Source organism: Prionailurus bengalensis, chromosome A2 (genome assembly GCF_016509475.1).
Source record: "Prionailurus bengalensis isolate Pbe53 chromosome A2, Fcat_Pben_1.1_paternal_pri, whole genome shotgun sequence".
Classification (NCBI taxonomy): domain Eukaryota; kingdom Metazoa; phylum Chordata; class Mammalia; order Carnivora; family Felidae; genus Prionailurus; species Prionailurus bengalensis.
Genome location: NC_057348.1, coordinates 8,888,125 through 8,913,854, shown reverse-complemented (window position 1 = coordinate 8,913,854; position 25,730 = coordinate 8,888,125). Strand labels below are relative to the sequence as shown.

The 25,730-nt window shown below is 44.6% G+C and overlaps 1 protein-coding gene and 3 long non-coding RNA genes across 5 annotated transcripts; 3 read left to right on the top strand and 1 right to left on the bottom strand.

The window, feature by feature from the left end:
* The first annotated feature begins 982 nt into the window (after nt 1-982).
* On the top strand, nt 983-15,352 carry LOC122486913 (zinc finger protein 709-like). 2 transcript variants are annotated; one of them, XM_043586641.1, is made up of 4 exons: nt 983-1,322; nt 12,440-12,566; nt 12,758-12,830; nt 13,350-15,352. In XM_043586641.1, exons 1-4 carry the CDS (start codon nt 1,320-1,322, stop codon nt 14,908-14,910), a joined length of 1,764 nt encoding a protein of 587 aa, XP_043442576.1. In that variant the 5' UTR covers nt 983-1,319; the 3' UTR covers nt 14,911-15,352. The 2 variants fall into 2 exon arrangements, with proteins under 2 accessions (XP_043442576.1, XP_043442575.1); XM_043586640.1 differs by having other exon boundaries at nt 984-1,322; nt 13,347-15,352.
* Nucleotides 15,353-15,916: 564 nt separating this feature from the next.
* Nucleotides 15,917-16,133, bottom strand: LOC122486915. The gene is made up of 2 exons (XR_006298274.1): nt 16,050-16,133; nt 15,917-15,999 (listed from the first exon to the last, which is right to left on the bottom strand). It is a non-coding gene; the product is annotated as an uncharacterized LOC122486915 (long non-coding RNA).
* Nucleotides 16,018-16,556, top strand: LOC122486914. Its single transcript, XR_006298273.1, has 2 exons — nt 16,018-16,155; nt 16,403-16,556. It is a non-coding gene; the product is annotated as an uncharacterized LOC122486914 (long non-coding RNA).
* A 2,276-nt stretch (nt 16,557-18,832) lies between these two features.
* On the top strand, nt 18,833-20,298 carry LOC122486912. The gene is made up of 2 exons (XR_006298272.1): nt 18,833-19,652; nt 20,174-20,298. It is a non-coding gene; the product is annotated as an uncharacterized LOC122486912 (long non-coding RNA).
* Nucleotides 20,299-25,730: the final 5,432 nt, after the last annotated feature.

Below are 25,730 nucleotides of genomic sequence, written 5' to 3'. Positions count from 1 at the left end.
AGAGAGAGAGAGAAGCAAACCAAGAAACAGACTCTTAAGTATAAAGAATTAATTGGTAATTATCAGAGGTGAGGTGGGTGGAGGAATGGGGTAAATAAGGGATAGGGATAAAAGAGTACATTTATCATGATAAAAAATAACATAAAATGATTTTTTTTTATTTTTTATTTTTTCATTCTCACATCCAATTTTTTGTCTGGACAATGACAAACATGCACATTTTAAATATTCGGTGTATGTAAAAATAAAATGATTTAAAAAAAAGAAATGCCCACCCTAAGGTTGTTCAAATAAGTGGATATATGCATTAAGAGTTTTGCTTTCTAGGGGCGCCTGGGTGGCTCAGTCGGTTAAGCTTCCCACTTCAGCTCAGGTCATGGTCTGGCGGTTAGTGAGTTCCAGCCCCACGTCTGGCTCTGGGCTGACAGCTCAGAGCCTGAAGCCTGCTTCCGATTCTGTGTCTCCTTCTCTCTCCGCCCCTCCCTGCTCACGCTCTCTCTCTCTCTCTCTCTCAAAACTAAATAAACATTAAAAAAATTAAAATAAGCACTTTTTAAATTAAAAAAAGAGTTTTGCAATCCAATCTCTTAAGCATATTAATACTTTCCAAGAACGTCCCACGTTTACATAACCTTTTCTTGTTTCTTGTTATATCAGTTAAAACAGTAATCGAATTACCTTATAGGGGTATTCTAGCCTTTTATGTATCAAAGTTCTCTAAGTATACATTCAAACAATGACCTAAGAATAAATGTTCTTTCAGTGTAAAACGTACACCTGAGAATTTAGTCAATGCCTCTTACAACTGTGGTTGGTCTTTCAAAGAGTCCCTGCCCCCAGCTGAGACTGGGGCTCCAATTTTCCATCCCAGCCAATAGGCTTGGAAGGCAATAGGCTTTTTAAACTATGAAATAAGGATGGGGAAGCATCGGGTGGAAGCCCCAACGCTGTCAATAGTCAACGATCAAAATGGAGCCGGGTGACTTTTAAGGGTCTGTACTTGCAAAGAAGGGTCACAGTTCCAGGAGCGGCTCCCAGCAGCTGGCGTTCCACGGACCGCTTACCTCTGGCCTGCTGTCACTCCGGAGGGAGTGGTGGGCCTTGCAACCTGTCCAATCAGGGGAGACGTCAGGGCAAGGGGGTGGGGCGACGCTCCGCAGGCGCGCCGCGGGAGGCTTCTGGCTCCCGCCATTGTTTGGATCGCGGGTCGCCGGCGCTGAAGTCCTCCACGTCGCTGTGCCTCGGGTTCTGTCTTGCTGAGCCCTGGACCTTCCTCGGAAATCGTAGGTAGGACGCCGGGAGACACAGGAAAGCTAGAAATGGTGAGTGGGCAGGCCCGGGCTTCCGGAGAGGGGGGCGGAGTGCTGGGTGGAACTGGCCGGAGCTGGCCGTGGCGTGAACTGGCCTCCTCGCGGACGACTCTGAAGTGTGCGCACCCGTTGGTGGCGCCGCTCGGACCTCAGTCCCGTCCGCGCGTGGCCAGGGGGCTGGGCCGGCCGCCGGCACCCCGACGACCTGTGCGGTCCCTGTGCGCGGCAGCTTCGGCCTTCGAGCCTCCGGACAGCTCTGCGCCTGCAGCTCCGCGTCTCTCCCGATGGTGCGGTGACCGTGGTGACAGGGGGCAATCGTGACCGGCTCTCTGGTGTCCGTGCGCGGGAGATGGCCTTTGGGGTCTCCATTCCCTCCTTTCTCTTCAGAGGGGACCGGCTTTCTCCTGAGTTTTCCAAATTTTGGGGAAACCGTGAAATCCACGAGCCTGTCGCGGCACCGTCGCCCCCCCCCCCCCCCCCAAACCCGCCGCGCCCAGCCCTCCCTAGGTCTGGCATTCGTTGCCTAAATTAACTTCCAAATCCCTCCTGGCCCGCATCCCTCCTCCAGTTCACAGCGTCATTATGAACTATTCGTTCTCTATGGTGCCTTTTAAACAGACCCGAGGGGCGCCAGGGTGGCTCAGTCGGTTGAGCGTCCGACTTCGGCTCAGGTCATGACCTCGCGGTCCGTGGGTTCGAGCCCCGCGTCGGGCTCTGTGCTGACAGCTCAGAACTTGGAGCCTGTTTCGGATTCTGTGTCTCCCCCTCTCTCTGCCCCTCCCCCACTCGCGCTCTGTCTCTCTCTGTCTCAAAAATAAATAAAATGTTAAAAAAAAAAAAGTTTTAAACAGACCCGATACTTCATTTGTTGATCATTTTCCCGCTGTCAGTGGATGGCTCTTTTAAAAGGGTGTAGTTTTTTGTTCCTGGATATTTTATGGAATAGAAAAGTAGCGAATAAGTGCCCGGTACAACGTGGTATGAAATCCTTGTGCCTCTCCCCCCAGGATCTTTCCTGGGCACAGACATCCTATGGGAAGTCCTTTGGGTGGTGGTTCCTCTTTGAAACTTTCCTGGGTGATGTGCCGACAGCACAGCCCCTCCCTCCCTTGGTTTGTCACATTTGAAACATTTCTTCAATTAATTTTAGTCTTGGGGCGCCTGGGTGGCTCAGTCGGTTAAGCGTCCGACTTCAGCTCAGGTCATGATCTCGCGGTCCGTGAGTTGGAGCCCCTCGTCGGGCTCTGTGCTGACAGCTCAGAGCCTGGAGCCTGCTTCGGATTCTGTGTCTCCCTCTCTCTCTGTCCCTCCCCCATTCATGCTCTGTCTCTCTCTGTCTCAAAAATAAATAAACATTAAAAAAAATTTAAAAAAATTAATTTTAGTCTCAAGTTTTTTAGTGAAGAAAAACGTATTTAATCCATACAACGCGAAAAGCAGTTGTGAAGTATTTCCAAAGAGTCAAGAAAGGAGTGAATTTCAGAAAAAAAAAAAAAAACCAAAACATTTCTGGGATTACACCTCAGGTATTATTATTATTATTATTATTATTATTTACTTTTTCCGTCCCTTGAGTGTGCTACTAATATTCTGAGGTCTGTTCTTTGATTTGGACGAGTTGGGATGAATTTCCAAGGCTTAGACTTGCAGACCTGTGGTGTTCAACTATGATTCATAGCTTGTAAAGCAGTTTGTTCTCATGGAAATAATTAACGTCTTATTATTTTTTTAGTTTTTGTGAATGCAGTTCATACTTGGGAGGTTTCTTGTTGAGCCAGTTTATTAAGGGCCTTACAGTTTTTTGTTTTTTTTTTTTTCCCTCTCCTTTCCACATAAACACTGGGTTTGAGTGATTTGCTGGATTGTCCCAACACTGGGTTGATGTCATTTAAAATATCTCTGGTGGTGCGAATAAATAAAAAATAAAATAAAATAAAAATAAAATAAAATAAAATAATAAAATGTGTCTGATCTCTGGTGGTGCAGAGCAATGCCAGTGGCAGGCAGAGGCTTCAGGGTGGTCTGTCTAAGCGTTGGCCCCCCCTTGAGGCTGCAAAAGGAAGTTCATGGTGCCCAGTTTTTCCTCCTGGAGCAGTACCTCCCCTGCGAGTGTGTGGGGCTTCCGGAGTTCATTCCCGTGGCTGCTCAGGTGTCCTTTCCACAGACTGACCCACCTCAGGACTTCTGTCTCCACCAGGAGAGTCTAGAATGGAAACTTTTTTTTTTTTTTTAAGTAAGTGGGGCTTGAACTCATGAGCCCAAGCTCAAGAGACACCTGCTGTATCCACTGAGCCAAACAGGGGCCCCTAGAATGTGAAACCTCCCGAATGTGGCTTTCCTTCTATCCTGTGGGAAGCAGGCTGCTCATAAGAGCTGATTCTGATCTTTCTTTCCTTTGGGTTCCTTTGCTGCTTGAACAGTACGGCCCTTTGGCTCTGGTTTCCTTTGGCACTTGGGCTCAGAAACTCTTAAGTTGATTGAGAGGTAACATGTGAGGAAAGCAAGAAAATTGTGGAACTAAGTAGAATCTGTGCTCTGTTTAGGCAAGAGAACCTCAACATGTGAGAGGCATTCAGTTAAGTTTTCTTAAGGTCATTTAAACATTTTTTTAATGTTATTTTTAAAGGATAGAAAAAGCACGCACGGGAGGGGCAGAGGATCTGAAGCGGGCTCTGCACTGACAGCAAAGAGCCTGACGCGGGGCTGGAACTCACGAACCGTGAGATCATGACCTGAGCTAAAGTTGGACGCTTCACTGACTGAGCCACCCAGATGCTCCTGAAGGTCATCTTTCATTTTTGGATCAGTTAGTGAATGCACTTTTCCCGAAAGAACATTGACATTTAACAGGCTAAAGCAAATGAATTTCTATTTCAATTGATGTGAGGAAAACTACCCGAAGTTTATGTAAATATTTGAAAATCCAGTGCATTGAAGGAGCTAAGCTCAAATTCCTAAAATATTGTAATAAGCTACTTACTCCTGGAAAATACCCGGAGTGTGATACAGGGGGGGAAGGACAGACTGATACTCTGTGTCCTTCCAGTTAGGCATTTGAAAGTTTTCATTTTGTATGGTTTACACTTTTGTAAACTTTAGTGTTTAGTTATATTGTCAAATGGTTTCCTGTGTATAAAAGTTAAAATGAAATCAAGACTGTTAGTGTAATATACGTAAATTTCTCTATATTTTTTAAGTAAATTTGTAAGATAGGGAAGTGTGACTTAAGAAAATCACTGTGAGGGGCGCCTGGGTGGCGCAGTCGGTTAAGCGTCCGACTTCAGCCAGGTCATGATCTCGCGGTCCGTGAGTTCGAGCCCCACGTCAGGGTCTGGGCTGATGGCTCAGAGCCTGGAGCCTGTTTCCGATTCTGTGTCTCCCTCTCTCTCTGCCCCTCCCCCGTTCATGCTCTGTCTCTCTCTGTCCCAAAAATGAACGTTGAAAAAAAAAAAAAAAAGAAAATCACTGTGAACAAATCCTAGTTCCTTCCAACACTGTGAAGCCCAGCCACCCCCAAATACACAGTTTTAATCATTTCTTGAGCCTCGTGTTAGGGTTTCTTCATATTCAACAAGCAATTGCGAATGCATATTTTTCTTAACCTATGTTTGTCCTTGTAATGAGCAGTCAGACTTTGCATTTTTGGATATTTTAGTGCTGACAGCTTAAGCCTCTCCCTGCCCTCTCCACTCCCACCTCCCTTGCTCCTTGTGCTCCCCGCTGGGTGAGCTGATGAGAAAGCCTGGGTGGTCTCTCCTCTAGAACAGGTAGGAGATTCCAACCAGAAAAGCCCCCGCCTGTGTGCAGAACTCTTGCCCCCGCCCCCTCCCCAACCCCAATGGACTCCTTACCCGGCCAGGCTCATTTCTGTTCTCCTGAAGCCATTTCAGAGCTGCCTTAACAGGCAGCCTTGCCCTGAGACCTCTGTTAATGTGAGTCCTAAGCCTTTTCCGACTGTCTGGGTGTCTGTGTACAGTGTTGTTGGGGCTGCATCGCCATTCCCCTCAATTTCTGAACCACTTCTCGGCAGGTACCATAACAGTTGGCACCGTGAGCAGCGTGTCCACGTGTGACCACCATTCCATGGGTCTGTCCTCTCTTGCTGTAAGTTGCTCCCTGATGGTGGCATGTACTGCCGGGGGCTGGTGAGCTCGTGCTGTGACCTGTGCTGTCCTGTGTTGCGTCGGTGACCCAGCAAGCCTCAGTTCTAGACTGAGCCAACCAGAGTTGGCAGTTGTGAGAATTTCTCGGCTTTTGGGAGCAGGACTGTCGGATTGGGGCCCTCCTTAAAGTGGTCCTGGGTCAATGTCTTTGCTGGTTTCTCTCCCTGTGTTAGAGTGAAGCTGTGACAGAGGCTGGGTTGGCCCCTGTATACCCTGTGGAAAGAGGTGGCCTCATTCAGCGTTTACTCCTGGGAGAGCAGACATTTGGAAAGAGAAAGAAGAAAGGGTGAAAGGCAGCCAGTAAGTGGTGGGCTGAGTCCACACTCCGAATACCAGATGGTTGAATGGGACCTTTGAGTACCTCTGCTGCTCCTGCCCCTGCCTCTTCTGCAAGAAATATCCTGACTCTGCGGGTTTGAGAGGACAGCATCCATGGCACCTTTTGACACAGCAATGGAATTGGTTCAAAGCTGACTTAAGCTCCTTGTCCTTAAACCCATGAAAGCAACCAGTTATCATGGGGAAGGCTCCTAACCCTGATGGCACTGATTTGAGACTCTCAGGAGGAAACCATTTATAAACACCAGGGTAGAAAGGCACCCCCTCTGCCAAAGTATATCCAGGGACAAAGAAAACAAAAGAGGGATGCTCGAGGAAGGGACTAATAGATAAAGTACTGAAACAAAGGACCACAATTTGACTGAATTGGAAATCCAAAATGTACAAAAAGAATTTATACAACAGAACAGGTAAGAATTCACTGCTTGGCTTTTCAGCCTCTATAACATAAGTTCTGGATCAATTTTGCTATCTAATGTAATGCACTAACTCAAGAACCTCTAAGCAGTCAGTCCATACTAGGTCTCAAATTATAGCTATACCTGGGATCCCACTCCCGTTTAAGCAGGGTACCCCTGATGGTCTCATGGCAGTCACTGAATAGGATATAGGGGAAAAACAGCACAGCTGTTTCTTCTTGACCGTCAGAACTATGGTCTTGTCGAAATCCTCCATGGACATAGCCCTGGTTGTTCTAAAAGAACCCAGAGTGATCTAGGAAGCTCCGAACCAATGATTCATAAATTAAAATTAAATAAAGCCATTGGCACTTATAAATTATCTTGACAAAATGGCACCTCACGGACTGTGCCCTCTAAATTGAGTAGTTAATATGGCTCAACATAAATTGCTCAGGCCCTTGAAGGAATGAAACCACATATAAAACCTGTTTAGCGAGGGGCTGATTATTCCCAGTGCTTCTCCTTTGAACAGCTGAATTTGACCTATTCTTATCTGGAATGAATGAATGACACCTCACAGTGGATTACTGTAACCTCGTAAATGTGGTCACGCCCAACAGAGGTCTATATCCAGTCTCCAACTTTATGGAAATTACTGACTCAACCAATCAACAACTGGGTAAATCTGCTGTCACAGATTTGGCTGGGTCTGTTCTGTTCAGTGTTTATCTCAAGAGCAGTTGCCTTCACTTTGAAGGGACATAGTATACCTTTACTGGGTTATCCTCATGGATCTTCAACAGCTTTGCCTTCCCACACAATTGTAGGCAAGATCTGAACTGCATCCTTGTTTCTACAAGAACACAGGTGTCACGTTATATTAATGAACTCCTCCTCCTCCTCTGAGAACATACTAGACAGACAAATATTGAGAAAAGGAGCTAGCAAACTTTGGATGGGACATTGTCATGCATAAAATGTGAGGCCTGGTCAACCATGTTATTGTACCGGAAATTGTTTGATCATCTGACACCTGCTCCTTCTCTAACATCATGAGGAAATAGCTGTTCTCCCTAGCAATACCCCCAACCTCAACGATGTTCTTTTGTTGTTCCGGAAGTAACATATTCCTTGTTTACAAATTTTACTTGAACCCATTTATGCTGTTATTTACAAATGGGCACCTGTACCTCAAAAGGCTGGAGGTTTTCAAATTGCCATTGAACTGGCACTCCTGGTCGTGCCCACAGAGACTTCTTCACTGTAGATGATTCATTGGCCTCCTTTCACGCCTCCTGGAATTACCCATGATGGCCTTGGAAAAGGCCTGCTCTGTTACCAGCTTGAGACATTATGGGGCAAACCTTGGACCTATGAGATAGCCGCCTGCGGGAGGGGGTGACCTAGTCTCTGCTCCATCTCTTGCAAGATGTCTTAGTACTGAAATAAGCCCCTTCCTTTCCCAGGCCCCTGGCCTCCCCGAGGAGCTCCATAGGAGTACCTGAGTGAAAAGCAATGGTAGTCCGTAGACTTTAGGTATGACATCACCACATTTGTACATGGTGGAGCATAGGCAGAATTGCTCCCTTTTTTTAAAAAATTAATTAATTAATTTAGAGAGAGAGAGAGAGAGAGAGAGAGAGAGAAGAGAGAATCCCAAGTAGGCTCCGCACTGTCAGCACAGAGTCCAACACGGGGCTTGAACTCATGAACCGTGAGATCATGACCTGGGCCGAAGCTGGACACTCAACCAACCGAGCCACCCAGGCGCCCCAGAGTTGTTGCTTTTAATGTCTTAATTGGGATGTCTCACTAATAACTGGACCCAGTGGTCATTACCACTGACCACACATCCAGTAGTCATTTTAGCACCAGGCAGCAAGACATTATCTTCATCTGTTGACTAGTCTTGAGTGATTCTCTGAGTTGCCCCTTTGAGGTGAAAACATTCTAGGAATCTTATGCCTCCCCCATCCCCAGTGTAAATCAAAGTAACACTTGTCCCTACATATACTAAGGCCAGAATACAAGACCTTGCCAGGACACTTATCTAGGTCTGAGTCAAGGTGCTACTGACAGTAACAAAGACAGTCATTTCATTTCTCAAAGTGTACTGTGCTGGGTGCTCTAACAAGGCATTCAGTGGAAGTTGTTTCTCCTCCCTTCCAAGTCTCGGTGCAGGCTTCATAGAGCACCGTAATGGCTTACTGAAATAAGTTGAAATTCATTGAATGAAAGATGGTCTATGCTTCTCATGGATCAGTTATCAGGGGTGAATATTAATGTGTCTGCCTTTTTCTTTTCCTAGTAGACTTTTTTAACTTTAAGAGAATTTTAACAGAAAATTTAATCGGGAAATACAGAGGCTTCCCACATAATCCCTCTGCCTTGACAAGGTTTTTCCTATATTTTATATCTTGTATTGTTGTAATATCCTTGTTCCATTTGTTGAACCAACTTTGATGCATGAAAGTCCTTATTTTACAATTCAGGTTGACGCTGTGTCATATAGTCTCAGGTCTTTAGCTAATGTGAAATGATGTGTCTCCATCATTTCTGTATCATATAGAATACTTTCACTCTTCGGAAAAATCTCCTATTCCCTACCTCGTCATTCATCCCTCCCTCCCACCCCATATCCTGGTAACCAGAGATCTTTTAATGACTTTTAATTTTCTCTTTTCTGAAATGTCATTCCCTTGGAATCATTCAGTGTGTAGCCTTGTCATATGGTTTTCCTGCACTTAGAAATATGACTTAAGGGGCGTCTGGGTGGCTCAGTCGGTTAAGCGTCCAGCTTCAGCCCAGGTCAGGATCTCACAGTTCGTGGGTTTGAGCCTCACGTCGGGCTCTGTGCTAACAGAACAGAGCCTGGAGCCTGCTTCAGAGTCTGTGTCTCCCTCTCTGTCTGCCCCTCCCCTGCTCACGCTCTGTCTCTGTCTCTCTCTCAAAACTGAATAAACTTAAAAAAAAAAAAAAAAGAAATATGATTTAAAATTTTCTTCATGTCTTTTGGCTTGATGAGCTCGTTTCTTTCATCACTGAAGAATATTTCATCCTGTGGATGCACCAGTGATATTTTCTATCAGTTCACCTATTGAAATTATCTTGGTTCCATGTAAGTCATGACAAGTATGCATAATGCTCCTATAAACATTTACATGTAGGGTTTTTTTTTTTTTTAATTTTTTTTTCAACGTTTTTTTTTAATTTATTTTTGGGACAGAGAGAGACAGAGCATGAACGGGGGAGGGGCAGAGAGAGAGGGAGACACAGAATCAGAAACAGGCTCCAGGCTCCGAGCCATCTGCCCAGAGCCCGACGCGGGGCTCGAACTCACGGACCGCGAGATCGTGACCTGGCCGAAGTCGGACGCTTCACCGACTGCGCCACCCAGGCGCCCCACATGTAGGGTTTTTATGAACCTAAGTTTTCAGCTCCTTTATGTATATTTGAAATGTATAATTGCTACATAGTCTGGTAAATGTGGCCTTAGTGTTAAGAAATTGCCTTTCTTCCAAAGTAGGTATATCATTTTCTGTTTCCACCAGCAATGAATGAGGTCACCTGTTGCTTTCCATTTTTCCAATTGTTTGGTGTTCTAAGTGTTTTTTTTTTTTTTTAATGTTTATTTATTTTTGAGACAGAGAGAGACAGAGCATGAACGGGGGAGGGTCAGAGAGAGAGGGAGACAGAATCCGAAGCAGGCTCCAGGCTCTGAGCCGTCAGCACAGAGCCCGATGCGGGGTTCGAACTCACGGAACGTGAGATCATGACCTGAGCCAAAGTCGAATGCTCAACCGACTGAGCCACCCAGGGGCCCCAGCTCTAAGTGTTTTTAATGTTAGTGTTTGATGCCAGTCCCTTATCAGATAAGTGACTTCCAAAGATTTTCTGCCAGATTATTGCTTGTGTTTTCATTCTGTTAACTTGTTTCACTAAGTAGCTTTTCGTTGTAATGAAGTCCAAGGTATTTTCTTCTTTCTTAAATCTTGCTTTTTTTTCTTTTTTAAATAATCTCTACACCCAACATGAGGCTCAAACTCACTACCCTGAGATCAAGAGTTGCATACTCCACTGCCTAAGCCAGCCAGGTGCCCCTGCTCTTGTTCTCTTAAAAATTAATCACCAAATACTACATCACCAGGATTTTCTATCTTAATCTTTTAGGAGTGTTAAAATTCTACAATATACCCTAAAATCTGTGATCAAATTTGAGTTAATTTTTGTGAAAGGTGTACAGTTTGTAGATTTGTTTTTTTGTATGCACATGTCCAGTTTTTTTTGACATTATTTGTTGAAAAGACTGTTTCCCATGGAGTTAACTTTGGTTCTTTGTCAAAGATGTGTTCACTGTATTTGTGTAGATCTACAGAAAAGCAGTTGCCTTTTCTATACTAGCTTTTTATCTTTTAGTTTTTCTCTTCTCAGTTCATGGGGTTTTCTTTGTTATTTGGAGTTTTTTGATATTTTCTCAATTGACAATCTTGTCATATGACACAAAGACAGTTTTATTTCTTGCTTCTCCAAATGTATGCCTATTATTTTTTGTTATTTACCTTTTATTCCCCTTGTCTGAATGCATTAGCTAAGAATTCCAGTACAAGATTGTCTAAGTGTAGTGAAAGGACATTCTTGCCTTTGTTCTGAGGTTACCGGAAAGCATGTAGTTCTTTTAAGGTGATACACTTATGTATTTTTTTTTTATTTTTTTTTAATGTTTATTTATTTTTGAGACAGAGAGAGACAGAGCATGAATGGGGGAGGGTCAGAGAGAGAGAGGGAGACACAGAATCCGAAACAGGCTCCAGGCTCTGAGCTGTCAGCACAGAGCCCGACACGGGGCTCGAACTCACGGACCGCGAGATCGTGACCTGAGCCGAAGTCGGACACTCAACCGACTGAGCCACCCAGGCGCCCCGGTGGTACGCTTATATTAAACAAGATCCCAGTTGATGTAGAGGCACATGGGGTCAGTGGGGAAACATTCTCTTACCTCAGGGATTTGCTCTCAGTCTTTCAGTGAGTCTTTGTCTCTGGGCTTGACCTACTGTGATACAATGAGAAAGATGTGTGGTAAGTGTCCTCGGTTCCTAGCAAAAGCTCTTGAAGCCCTTGAGATAACTTGAGTGTTAATGGTGAAAGAATGTGTGTGTTTTTACATTTTTTTCTAATGTTTATTTTTGAGAGAGAGAGACAGACAGACAGTGTGTGAGCCACGAAGGGGCACAGAGAGAGAGGGAAACACAGAATCCAACTCAGGCTCCAGGCTCTGAGCTGTCAGCACAGAGCCCGACGCAGGGCTCGAACCCACAAACTGTGAGGTATGACCTGAGCCGAAGTCTGGCGCTCAACTGACTGAGCCACCCAGGCGCCCCAGAATGTGTTTTGTTTAGTGAGGTTTTATGGCGGGGTTTTGGACACCTGAAATAGCCAACTTTGATTAAAACTTTAGAAAGTTGGGCTGCAGGTCCCAGCTTCTGGGTATAAGATAGGGGCTAGAGGCTGAGTTAATTACCAGTGTCCAGTGATTTAATAAATTGAATCCATGTAATGAAACCTCCATCAAAATTCTTAAAGACAGGATTCTGACGGTTTCTGTGTTGGTGAATCAATCCAGGTGCTGGAAGGTTGGCATGTCCATAGTGGGGGTGGGTGCTTTGGATGCCCCACCCCCCATCTCCATTCCCCTTACCATTGCCTTAACTTGTCCTGTGTATTGCACCTTTTGCCTGTTCCTTATTTGTATGATTTATAGTAAACCGGTAATGGTAAATAAAGCATTTTGCTAAGCTCCTCAAAATCATTTCAGTCAATTACCAAACAGGGCAGAGTGTGGAGGGAATCTGTGAATTTGTAGTTTCCTGTAGAAATAGTAAACTGGGCTCCCCATTTATAGCTTGTATCTCAAATAGGGACAGTGTGTGGGACTGCTTTTTAAACTATGAGTCTGACTTAAACTCTGGGTAGTTTGTGTTAGAATTGGACGCCTTTTTAGTGACATAGAATTGGAGAAGTGGCTTTGGAACAGGTACCACATATTTGGTATCAGGAGTGAGAGAACCCTATCATCTGCCCCACCTTTGGAGCAGAAAGGAAAGAAATACCTTTGTCCCCCCCCCCGGTCACTTAGGCTCTGGGAGTCATATGGAACTTCTTATAAATTCAGTATAGGTCTTCGGGGGTCTGTCTCATCCACCCTATGTACATATATGGGATTATTTAGGACTCGGTGGCCTTTGAGGATGTGACTGTGAAGTTCACCATGGAGGAGTGGGCCCTCCTGGATCCATCCCAGAAGAAACTCTACAGAGATGTGATGCAGGAAACCTTCAGGAACCTGGCCTCAATAGGTAGGGACGACGACATTTCTTGCTTACTAAGTCAATTAAAGATCCAGTGTAACTTGCTCCTCAGTGCTATTTTAAGGGAAAAAATGGAAAGGGAATGTTTTTGTTAATAAACCTGCCATGATCATAACTTATCATGGACCTAGAATCTAGCAATTCTATAAATTTTTATAATTTATAATGCTTTTTCCTAGTATGTATTTCAGAAGAAAAATGGGAAGTCTATGACAGCAAAGATCGGGATGAGAATCATGGGACACATCTAATGTGAGTAGCATTCACGTGGGAAAACAAGAGAATCTAGAGATGTGATGAAATTTTATTTTTAAGTTTTATTTATTTACATGATCGCTACACCCAGTGTGGGGCTCGAACTCGTGACCCCGAGATCAAGAGTCAGATGCTCTACCAACTAAGCCAGCCAGGTGCCCCTGTAAAATTTTAAAACCAAACAAATAAATTAGCCTGGATTTATTTAAATCCATTGATCCATAGGCTATTTTCATCAGTAGTTTTTTCCCACATGTGGCCGAGATGTACAGGTTTCGAAAGATGGTACGCCTGGAAACAGCGTATAGAAATACCATTTATGAGTATTACTGTTTTGATAACAGCTAAGGTGGAGCCCTGTTGCAGAGCTTTTGGTATGTTCGCTTTCAAACAATCAAAATCTGCAGAAAACCTACATTTTCCTTGATGGTAACAAGTCACTGTCATAGTTATTAATAAACATAAGCTCATTAATACCCAAGCTATTAGTAATATGCTTCTCGTTTTTTACAGCAGTCAAATGGGAGGAAGACTCTGTAAATGTAAAGAATGTAGCCAGTATGAAGGAATCTTCGGCCAGATTCCAAATCAGAATCCGAAGAAGAGAACTCCTACTGGAATAAAACTAGGTAAATGGCCTGTGTGCGGACAGGTGTTCATGCATCATTCATCTTTGAACAAGCACCTGAGATCTCACGCTGGACACAAACTATATGAGTATCAAGAAGGTGAAGAGAAGCCTTATAAATGTAAGCGTTGTGGGAAATCCTTCAAGCATCGCCAATCCATTCGAATGCACGAAAGGTCGCACGCTGGACAGAGACCCTATGAATGCAAGCACTGTGGGAAGGCTTTCATTTGTCGCAATTACTTTCAAATCCATCAAAGGGCACACAGTGGGGAAAAGCCCTACAAATGTACAGAATGTGGTAAAACCTTTAGTTATTCAAGTAACTTACGTAAACACGAAAGGACTCACATCGGAGAGAAATCTAGTGAATGTAAGCAATGTGGAAAAGCTTTCAGTTGTGTCAGGTCCTTTCGAATACACGAAAGGATACACAGTGCAAAAAAGCCCAAGGAATGTACAAAATGTGGTAAAACGTTCAGTTACTCAAGTAATTTATATAAGCATGAGAGAAGTCATAATGGGGAGAAACTCTATGAACGTAAAGAAGGTGGGAAAGCCTTGCATTCTCTCACCAAATTTCGAAGACCCGTGATCAAGCACAATGGAGATGGACTTTATAAATGTAAGGAGTGTGGGAAAGCCTTCAGGTGTCCCAAAAACTGTCGTAGTCATGAAATGACACACAGTGGAGTAAAGCCGTATGAATGTAAGGAATGTGGTAAAGCTTTCAGCTCTCCCAGGTCCCTTGGAAAACACAGAAGAATTCATACTGCCACGAAGCCTCACGAATGTAAGGAATGTGGTAAGGCTTTTCGTTATCCCAGTTCCCTTCGAAATCATGAAAGAACTCATACGGGGGAGAAACCTTATGAGTGTAAGGAATGTGGGAAAGCTTTTAGTTGTCCCAATTATTTTCGAATTCATGAAAGAACTCACACTGGAGTAAAACCATATGAATGTAAGCAGTGTGGAAGAGCGTTCAGTTGTCCCCAGTCCTTTCGGATACACGAAAAGACGCATAGCGCAGAAAAGCCCTATGAATGTGCAGAATGTGGTAAAGTCTTCAGGTACTCCAGTAACTTACGCAAACATGAGAGATCTCATACTGATGATAAACGCTACGAATGTAAACTATGTGGTAAGGCCTTCAGCAGTCACTATTATGTTCAAAAACATGAAAGAACTCACACTGGAGAAAAACCCTATGAATGTAAGGAATGTGGGAAAGGCTTCATTTTTCGCTCAGGTGTTCGATCGCACATGGTAATCCACACTGGAGATGGGCCTTATAAATGTAAGAAATGTAAAAAAGCATTTATTTCTCCCAGTTCGTTACGAACACATGAAAGAACTCACACTGGAGAGAAACCTTATCAATGTAAAACTTGTAGTAAAACCTTCAGTCTTACAAATTCCTTACGAAACCATGAAAGAACTCATACGTGAGAGAGATGTATGTGGTAAAGCTTTTTCCTATTTTCCTATGAAAATAAGCAATGTGAGAAAGCAAAAGATTTGTTGCATAATCTTTCATGGACACGTAAGAATGCACACTGGAGAGGAATTGTAGAAATGCACAGAACGCAAGAAAGCCTTCAGTTGTCCTGTTTCCTTCAGAACTGACCAAAAGTCACAGTGGAGAGAATTCTATCGGTAATAAACAATGTGGGAAACCTTCACTTGCCCGCCATCACTAAACATCTCATTCCCCAGATTCATCCTGTAGAACTAAAACATAAAAACTTTGTAATTTTTGCAGATATTTTCAAGGTGGTATGAAAGTTATATGGGAAAGAAATCATACTCAAGTAATATGGGTAAGCTCTTTGAACCTTCATGTATAATACTTCTGAAAAGTCACAACATGAAAGAAATGTTATAATCATTATACTGTATGGGTCTTTATCAAGGATTCATTCTCTTGAGAGAGAGCATGCGCCCATGTGGTGGGGGAGGGGCAGCGGGAGAGGGAGAGAGAATTTTAAGGAGGCTACATGCCCAGCGTGGATGGATGTGGGGGTCGATCTCACAACCATGAGGTCATGACCTGAGTCAAAATCAAGTTGGATGCTTAACTAACTGAGCCACTCAGGCGCCCAAAGGATTCATTTGTAAAGTGATTCTCTGCACTGTGGATTTCTACTTACCTTTGAAAGCAGATATTGAAGTGAGATAATTAAGTAGATACTCTTTAAGCAAGAGTTTCTAAGTTTAGTAAGGAATTTTTTTCCCGAGTAATATGATTGTGTTCTTATTTTGAAGTCTGTTGGATCCATGGGTTATTGAAGTGTATTTCTAATATGCAAGTAGGTTTAATTTTTATATGATTTTTAAGTTCTGTAAGGAGAGGAACAATGAAAAATAACACTTTCTTCCTTTTCCCTAGAGTCCTCCTGTGGGGCATGTACTCAATATGCTTTAGCCATTATTTCTATATTTCTACATTTCTTTATTAACACAGAGTTCCCCTTTCATTGACCTAAAGAGCCTCTTTCTGTTTTCCTTACCAACTTTCCTTTCCTTTCCTTTCCTTTCCTTTCCTTTCCTTTCCTTTCCTTTCCTTTCCTTTCCTTTCCTTTCCTTACCAACTTACCATAGAGTTGTCAATATGCAAAGTTCATCATACAGTCTTGTGAATTTGTCATTGCTTGTGGCTGGGACTTGGAGTATAGAGTTACATTAAGAATAAAGGTCTGGGGGCGCCTGGGTGGCGCAGTCGGTTAAGCGTCCGACTTCAGCCAGGTCACGATCTCGCGGTCCGTGAGTTCGAGCCCCGCGTCGGGCTCTGGGCTGATGGCTCAGAGCCTGGAGCCTGTTTCCGATTCTGTGTCTCCCTCTCTCTCTGCCCCTCGCCCGTTCATGCTCTGTCTCTCTCTGTCCCAAAAATAAATAAACGTTGAAAAAAAATTAAAAAAAAAAAAAGAATAAAAGAATAAAGGTCTGTGTGAGGTAGAACAATAATAAATCTAGAGTTGGAGATGACCCTCCTTGATGCTGTTAATGTCAAAGTCAGTAATGTGAAGTATGTTTTCCAGTATCTGTTGCATTTATGTATCCGTGTTAGAATTCACTAAAGCCTAACCTACATGAAACTTGGAACACAGAAGTGAAATAGGGTTAGGCACGTTTTTCAGCCACCTGTATAGACGCAGGTAGAAGCATAGGACTTCATGGACACCTGCTTCCAGCCTGTTTTCCTCATTCTTTTTTTTTTTTTTTTCCCCCTGAGAATCAAGAATAATCTCAAAACCATCACCAAGTGCTTGACTTCCATTTCATCCCAGCAGTAGGCTTCTACAGTTGTGTCCAAAGTTCTACATCAGAGACCCGGCAGGGGTTAAAATTTCCAGCAAGCTCTCAGGTATCCACAAATTTAGGCTGTCGTGGTTGAGAATGTTCTCTGAAGGGCCACCCCCTTCTTTCCTGGATTTTACTCATATAAGGTCTAATGTGTATAGTAAACACCCTTTTCTGTTAATACCACGGTTGACTGTGTGTGTGTGTCTCCCCTGTGACAGCTGTAGTGGGCCAGTCCGGCAAAACTACATGGCCTTGTGCAGTGACTGCTGAGGGCCAGTCCTTCCGTGTGAGAATCCGCACCTTCCTCCTATCAGGCAGATTCTTTCTGGGTGTTTCACGTAATTCATAGTTGAGCATAATCCCTCGATATATTGTTAGTTATCTTGGTACGTGATTGAAAATGTGTGCATTTTTTCCTCTGATGAATTCATTTACAGTTTTTCTTAGAAATACTTGATTAATTTTAACAAGCACTTGTATGCTAATATGTGGTATGATGCTGAGAGGATATATTGAAATGTCTTATTGTTTATTTAAAAAAACTTTGTTTTTTATTTATTTGAGAGAGAAACAGAGGATGAGTGGGGGAGGGGCAGAGAGAGAGGGAGACACCGAATCTGAAACGGGCCTCAGGCTCTCAGCTCTCAGCACAGAGCCCCCGCGGGCTCAACCCACGAACCACGAGATCGTGACCTGAGCCGAAGTCAGACGCTTAACTAACTGAGCCACCCAGGCTCAGGCGCCCCTAAAATACTTTGTAATTATGGATTTTCAGATCAACTTTTGTAATTTTCTCCACTTAATCGTTATATAAGTCAATATTATTGAGGCGCCTGGGTGGCTCAGTCAGTTAGGTGTCCAACTACAGCCCAGGTCATGATCTCATGGTTCATGAGCTTGAGCCCCGCGTCGGGCTCTGTGCTGACAGCTCAGAGCCTGGAGCCTGCTTCGGATTCTGTGTCTCCCTCTCTCTCTGCCCCTCCCCTGCTCATGCTCGCACTCTGTCTCTGTCAAAAATAAATTTAAAAAAAAATTTTTTTTTAAGTCAATATTATTGTGTGCATATAAATTTGAGTATTTTTTTCCTTAGGAAAATATTTAAAAATTCTTTTATACTTAGAATTTTTGTGATAAAACTAGTTTTTCATTTGTTCATAAAACCACAAACTTACGTCGTTTTCAGTTGCATTTTGCCCAAGACCACTAGTATCGCATCTATAGTCAAAGACAAGAGTATGTGAAATCTAGAAATAAGTACAACCATAAGCCGTAAATAACCGTGCTGTGTAACAACAGTATCAGCGCACTTGATTAAAAGGAATTCTCATTGGAATTTGACTTGTGGTAGATTATTTGATTGCTGTTTAAGAAAGGAAGACGTTTTTCTGTATTGGGGCTTTGAGAGAATGAACTTAATTCAATCATAAATAATCATAGTAATTCTTACATAGAAGGCAGAAAGAATGGCTTGATGGTAAACCTAATTTGTAAGAAGCAGAAATCATATTAGTGAATAGAAGGTCATTTTGGTTATTTCTTTGGGATCTGTTCTCTATTGTCATGTTAGGGATTTGGTTATAGAATACTTTTGTTTTATGTTGATCAAAAATGGTTACAAGGTACCTGTGTCTGATGATGGACATATGAGATACTTTTCAACGGTCTAGGCCTTGCATGGAGTACTAGGCCAGCTCTCAGTCATCTGGAACACCTTACCTTTCTTGTTATTTAAATACTGAAATATTCCCTACAGTGTATTGGACACTTCCGTAAACCACCTCACTTAAAGTATATATATTTCAAATCACATACTCTTTAGCAAAATATGTAAGACTTATTATTTCTTTTAGGAGTAATGCTTACAAATTTAGGGAAATTGTCGAAGAGCACAAACTCTGAAAGTGACAGAGTCAAGATCCCTCTTCCAGTGAAGCCCTTCTTTTTTTTTTTTAATGTTTATTCATTTTTGAGAGACAGAGCGTGAGCCGGGGAGGTGCAGAGAGAGAGAGGGAGACACAGAATCCGAAGCAGGCTCCAGGCGCTGAGCTGTCAGCACAGAGCCCGACGTGGGGCTCGAACCCACGAACCGTGAGATCATGACCTGAGCCGAAGTCAGATGCCTAACCGAGCCACCCAGGCGCCCCTCAGTGAAGCCCTTCTTGCTCAGAGACAATGCTCTTGATGTTCATTTTTCAACACCATGTCAGGAAGTGTAGACTGAACATACAATTTAGCACAAATATTTAAGCCACTCTAGGCCGTAGATAACATAGGCATGAAAGAAACAAGTTCCTATGTTCTTGGTGCTTATGTTTTTGTGAATCAAGAAGGTGGTTAGTTGAGAAAGCTTTGGTTTTTAATTAGAAAATAAATGTTCTGAAGGAAAGGAAATGAAGGCCCATGACAAGGAGGTAGGGAGTGGGTTTTATGTCTTCTCTATGGAGGGTAGGGGCCACAATGAGTGAGAATGTGATCGTTTTACCACCATCTAACACATCCTAAATATGGAGCAGCTGCTGGTGTGTGGATGGAAGTAATGGCCAGTAACACCAGAAGTCCCTCACTCCTGGGATGAAGGGCAGGGATTCCCCACACAGGAAAGATCTAGACCAGTTTCATCTTTGTTTTGGCCCTGGTTATAAGTTGTAGGGCATGTGCTATTTGATTGTGAGCACACTCATGGGTGTTGGGACGTGAGACTGACCATTATGTTTATGTTTATTTATGTTTCTATTTGACATCAGGTGAAAGGAATTGAAACTCCCTTAATGATTTGGCACGTATTTTCTGGCTGATCAGACTGAGTGGCACACTTTGTGCCCCATGCCAAGTTCCAGTCTGTGGAGGTTCTGTCATCTGCGGAGCTATAGCCCGTCATGAGTTTTCCTGTGAGTAGAGTGATAGGGGAACTGTATCATTTCATTGTTTTTTGTTTCGTTTTTATTTATTTTTTTAACATTTATTCATTTTTGAGAGACAGAGACTGAGCGTGAATAAGGGAGGGGGGTGGAGAGAGAGAGAGAGAGACAGAGGGAGACCCAGAATCCGAAGCAGGCTCCAGGCTCTGAGCTGTCAGCACAGAGCCCAACGTGGGGCTGGAACCCACGAACTGCGAGATCATGACCTGAGCTGAAGTCGAACACTTAACCCACTGAACCATCTAGGCACCCCTCATTGTTATTTTTTAAAGTTTACTTAAAGTAATCTCTACACCCAACATGGGGCTCAAACTCACAACCCTGAGATCAAGAGTCTCTTGTTCTTCTAACTCGGCCACCCAAGTGCCTTGAGCTGTATCATTTTAAGTAGCATCCCAAGGTAGTGGCAAAGGAGGTATATTTGACCTCCTCAGAGTGGGGATTTTCTGTGCCTTTTTATAAAGATAGTATCTTGATGGTTTTTGTTTAAGGGTGTACAAGGCCACTTTTGTCATTGTCACGGATCACTTCTGTCTGTTTACACTTCCAGGAGATATCATGGAAGACCAGGTAAAAAGCGTCAGCTTTCCTTTCATGAAACAGCTAAGGAAATCCATATCTGGTTTCTTTTTTCTTCGGTGGCAATTTGTGTTCTTAGTATTGTAGAGATGATGTAATTTTATTAGTAGTCCTACCTCATTTGATCTCTGACCTCATTATTCCTTCCATCACACAAGCAGGGGATCTTACTCCAATTCACATAGCTCATAATAGTGGAATCTCTCCGTTTTGAAGGCATAATATGTGCCCTGGGCAGTGTCAAGTTTTAAACTCGGGAGAGCACGGCAAAGTTTATACGATTGTGCACTTTTACAAATGTGCCCTCAGAGTCCTTTCAACAGGACTCATAAGGTAACATGGCATTCCACATGTTCCGGAAAAAGCAAAAGTGTGGGAACCTAAAACAGATCGGTGGGTAAGGGATCAGTCCAAACAGGCACCACAGATTGTTCTTTGGGGATGATGGAGTATTCTCCATCTTGCAAATGTCACAACTATACATTTATGAAAATACACGACTACTCAAATTATAGGTGTATATACTAAAAGTAATTCATAGAAAACAGTACAAATGTTTTCGCGTGCTAGGAGGATGTTAAAACCCTAAGTTTCATTTCTGTGCGCGATACTTCCTCCACCTTGGGGTCCTTCCTAGGAAGAATTCTGAGAAGTGAGGAGGAGGACCTAAGCCACCATAGACTTGGAACCTGGTGTGAAGTTAGACAACACCTTCAGGGCTTCACTTACCCTCCTGTCATTCACATAAAAAATGATAGGGTTCCTGGTGCCACTTTTACCGGCAGGAATCTCAGGTCCTATCCTGGGAATGCTGTCATCCACGACAAAGATGCCTCTAACAGATCCTGGTGGGAACTGTCTGGGTTTATCCTAATCGAATGCTTGATTATCAGCATCATGACTTCTGAGAGCAGGTCTTGAGGCCATTTTCAGATGTGAAGTTTCCCATCTCTTGCCTACACTGTTCCTGCCTGCTGAGGAACTTTTATTTATTTTATTTTATTTATTTTTATATTTTATTTTATATTTTATTTTATATTTTATTTTATTTATTATTTTTATATTTTATTTATCTTATTTTATTTTATATCACTTCTTTAAAAAGTTTATTTCGAGACAGAGCGCCAGTGGGGGAGGCGCAGAGAGCGAGAGGGAGGAGAATCCCAAACAGGCTCCACAGTCTCCGCCCCGAGCCCTACCCAGCCGGATCCCGTAAACCATGAGATCACGACACGAGTGGAAGGCAAGAGGTGGATGTTTAACCGATGGAGCCACCCAGGCGCCCTACAAGTTTAAATGCAATACCTACCCGGGGCACCTGGGTGGCTCAGTCGGTTAGGCGTCCGATTCCGGCTCAGGTCATGATCTCACGGTCCGTGAGTTGGAGCCCCGCGTCGGGCTCTGTGCTGACAGCACAATTTCGCAAATCTCAACCCCCCCCCCCCCCCTCGTGATCTCAAAAAAAGCCTGGGGTCGGCCAGGTGGTTCAGTCAGTTAAGCTTCCAACTTCCCCTGGGCTCATGATCTCCCGATTGGTGAGTTCAGTGAGTTCGAGCATCGCATGGGGCTCTGTGCTGACGCCTCCGAGCCTGGAGCCTGCTCCGGATTCTGTTTGCCTCTCCCTCTGCCCGTCCCCAACTCATGCTCGCTCTCTCGCTCTCTCTCTCTCTCTCAAAATATAAATAAACATTACAAAGAAAAAAAAAAAAAGCCTGCCTGGTTCTAGCCTGGGCCCAGGAGACTCTCAGGCGCCGGGCTGTTCCCCGAGACGTTCTCCCTCCTGGGGTTCTGTGGCACAGTCCGCCCTGAGGTGTCAGCTGCCCACGCGCTAACTCTGCCCCGTTCCCTCACCTCGGCGAATTTGGAGCCTATCCCTCAAGGCCACAGCCAACCCTTTTCTGGACCAGGACTCCCCCTACAGAGTTCCAGTCCTGAGGCCTTTGGGAAACGGAGGTCTCCAGCGGAAACCGCCGACCCCCACAGGCCCGGGACGCCCTCTTCAAAGATGGCCGCCAGACTGCCGCGCGGGCCCCGCCCCACAGAGGGCGGCGGGAACGGCGGGGAGTCCGTCCTTGCCAGAGTGCGCAGGCGTGGGAGGCGATGCCCCCCCCCCCCCCGCCCTTTGCCAGAGGCCACGCCGCCTGATTCTTGAAGGGAAGAGGCAGAGATGGGCCGTGGCACACATCTCGACGCGCTCCTTCAACAGCTTCCAGTGCTTCCCTGAGTCCACAAAGTGATCTCTGCGGCCGGGAGGCCTGGGGACTGAGGTCCCCGGGCTGCCATACTCCACCCACCCCCCCTACCTCACCCCCCCACCAGCAGACGTTTTCCGGGGTGGGGGCAGCCATCAAGGCCTCTATGAGGACGGGACTCGGTGGCCGACCAGCCTGAGTCTGTGCAGGGGTGAGACCTCAGGGGGACATGGATACCAGACCCAGGAGAACTCAGCAGAGGACGTGGCAGCTGATGGAGGACATGCCACCCCGTGCGCCCCTCGGTGAATCCAGGATAGAAGAGCAAAAGAGCACGGTGTCACGTTGTGAAGCGTAGAAAGGGATGCAGTTATGGCTGTGCGAGGGGCTGGCACACGACAGCTCCAGCTGCCATGGGCCCCGACTCCCCTCTCGAGGTTCCGAGTTGTGTTTTTTGTTTTGTTTTTTTTTTTTTAAAGAGATGGGCTTATCGGATGGTTCCTGCTCACGGAGTGTGAAGTCACGTGGCCGTCAGGAGGGGCACGTGGATCCTCCCTTGGGGATTGGCTTGGGATTGTCACGTGGGAAGGGGGTGAGAGCAATTCGCTCTTTTAAAGACTTTTTTTTTTTTTCAACATTTTTTATTTATTTTTGGGACAGAGAGAGACAGAGTATGAACGGGAGAGGGGCAGAGAGAGAGGGAGACACAGAATCAGAAGCAGGCTCCAGGCTCTGAGCCATCAGCCCAGAGCCCGACGCGGGGCTAGAACTCACGGACCGCAAGATCGTGACCTGGCTGAAGTCGGACGTTTAACCGACTGCGCCACCCAGGCGCCCCTCAATTCGCTCTTTTAAGACCAAGCCAGGCCGACACGGTTCCTGGGGGGAGGTCGGTGTGTGTCTGCGAAGCCAGTTAGTCAATGCTTCTTGACCTCCTCCTGCGTAACAGGCTCTCTAGCAGGTGCTGCAGTGACTGACAAGGATCAAATATCCTTGTCCCCTTGACGTTGACATTCTAGGAGACCAGAAACAAGACAGAAGAGCTGCAATTGATCAGGTGGTTCTTAGAGCCAAGGAGGGAGAGAAAACTACAGGGGAGTGTGGGGGCGGGGCAATGGGCAGGGCTTCCCTGGGCCATTATCTCTGAGGGTTTGTGAACTTGAGTGTCTGCGTGTCCATAAAAATGTGCCACAACAGGGGCGCCTGGGTGGCTCCGTCCGTTGAGCGTCCGACTTCGGCTCAGGTCATGATCTCACAGTTGGTGGGTTCCAGCCCCGCGTCGGGCTCTGTGCTGACAGCTCAGAGCCTGGAGTCCGTTTCAGATTCTGTGTCTCCCTCTCTCTCTGCCCCTCCCCCATTCATGCTCTGTCTCTCTCTGTCCCAAAAATAAATAAACGTTGAAGAATTTGTTAGCTCTGGGTTTTTCAATGGTTAGCTATTTTACACTTAGGTAGTTTATTGAGGTAGTTTATCATAGTTTATTGAATGTTGTTCTTACTCAGGTGTGTTTGAACTTTGTCAAATGCTTGTCTGTGTTTATTGAGATGATTCTCATGGTTTGTTACATTAATTCATTTTCAGATGCAAAACCAGTATTGCTTCCATGGTTTGAATCCCAAGTGGTCATCAGGCTTAGGTCATTTTATATGTTGCTGGATTCAGTTCACTAAAATTTTGTTGTGGCTTTTTTTTCCATGTATATTAATAGAAAGTATTTCCGGGGCGCCTGGGTGACCCAGTTGGTTGAGCGTCCGACTTTGGCTCACGTCATGATCTCGCAGTTTGTGAGTTCGAGCCCTGCGTCGGGCTCTGTGCTGACAGCTCAGAGCCTGGAGCCTGCTTCGGATTCTGTGTCTCTCTCTCTGCCCCTCCCTTGCTCACGCTGTCTCTCTCTGTCTCAAAAATAAATATAAACATTAAAAAAAAAAGTATTGTTTACATCTGATGTATAATGTTGTATATGGTGTAAAATTATCCAATGTGGTATGGTGTATGCTTTCACAGACTAGTATTTCAGTCTTACTCCCATAGTGGGTATCATCACCATGTCTGTCCATAGAATTATTCAAATAAGCCATTCCCATACTCCCTTGGGAACGTAAGGAGCACCGCACTAATTTGATATTGCAAAGGCTACTTCCCAAAGCCCCTGTTTGTTTTCTTTGCTCCAGAGCGGAACTAAAGTATCAGTATGTGTTTCCAAAAATTGAAGTAACATATTAGCCTGAGGATTGAAACGAGTCTGTCCAGTTTGATTTTTATTTTGTGCAGAGACATATGTGGTCCTCTTTTGTATCTGAGTCATTATGAGGCAAGGGATGACCTCAGCTAAGGCATTTTTCTTGGTGCCAGGCAGCTGGATCATTGGCAATAAATGGCCTCAAGGTCTGTAAAAATGTGAAGATAAGGCGGACTCTTGGCCAGGACCTCCTCTAGCATGATTTTCTGGTGTATGATTAATCCTGCTGCCCACTGGACCCTGTCTTTGGTCAAGGCTGACCTGGTTAAGGACAGAGACCAGCAGCGTTTCCATGTTCTCCATCACAAGTGCTGGTGGAATGCCACCATGGATATTAAAATAGGTGCAAATTTTGTTCTTTTTTTTTTTTTTATAGTTTATTTGAGAGAACATGCAAGCGGGGGAGGGGAGGGGCAGAGAGGAGAGAGGGGGAGAGAGAGAGAGAGGGAGGGAGGGAATCCTAAGCAGGCTCCACACTATGCAGAGCTGGACACAGGGCTCAGTCTCACGAATCATAAGGTCACGACTCGAGGCAAAGTCGACTGAGCCACCCGGGTGCCCCTTTTTGACTGTTTTTTGTTTTGTTTTGTTTCTATACTGTTTATTTCTGCTCTAATCTTTATTATGTCCCCTCTTTTGCTGGCTTTAGGCTTTATTGGCTGTTCTTTTTCTAGCTTTTTAAGATGTATTTGAGACTTTTCTCGCTTCTTGAAGGAGGCCTTTATTGCAATATACTTCCCTCTTACGACTGTCTTTGTTGCATCCCAAAGGTTTTGGACTGTTGTGTTTTCATTTTTGTTTGCTTCCATGTATTTTTAAAATTTCTTCTTCAAGGGGTGCCTGGGTGGCTCAGTCAGTTAAGTGTCTGACTTTGGCTCAGGTCATGATCTCACGGTTCGTGAGTTTGAACCCCACATCGGGCTCTGTGCTGACAGCTCAGAGCCTGGAGTCTGCTTTAGATTCTGTGTCTCCCTCTCTCTCTACCCCTCCCCCACTCACTCTCTGTCTCTCTCAAAAATAAACATTTAAAAAATGACT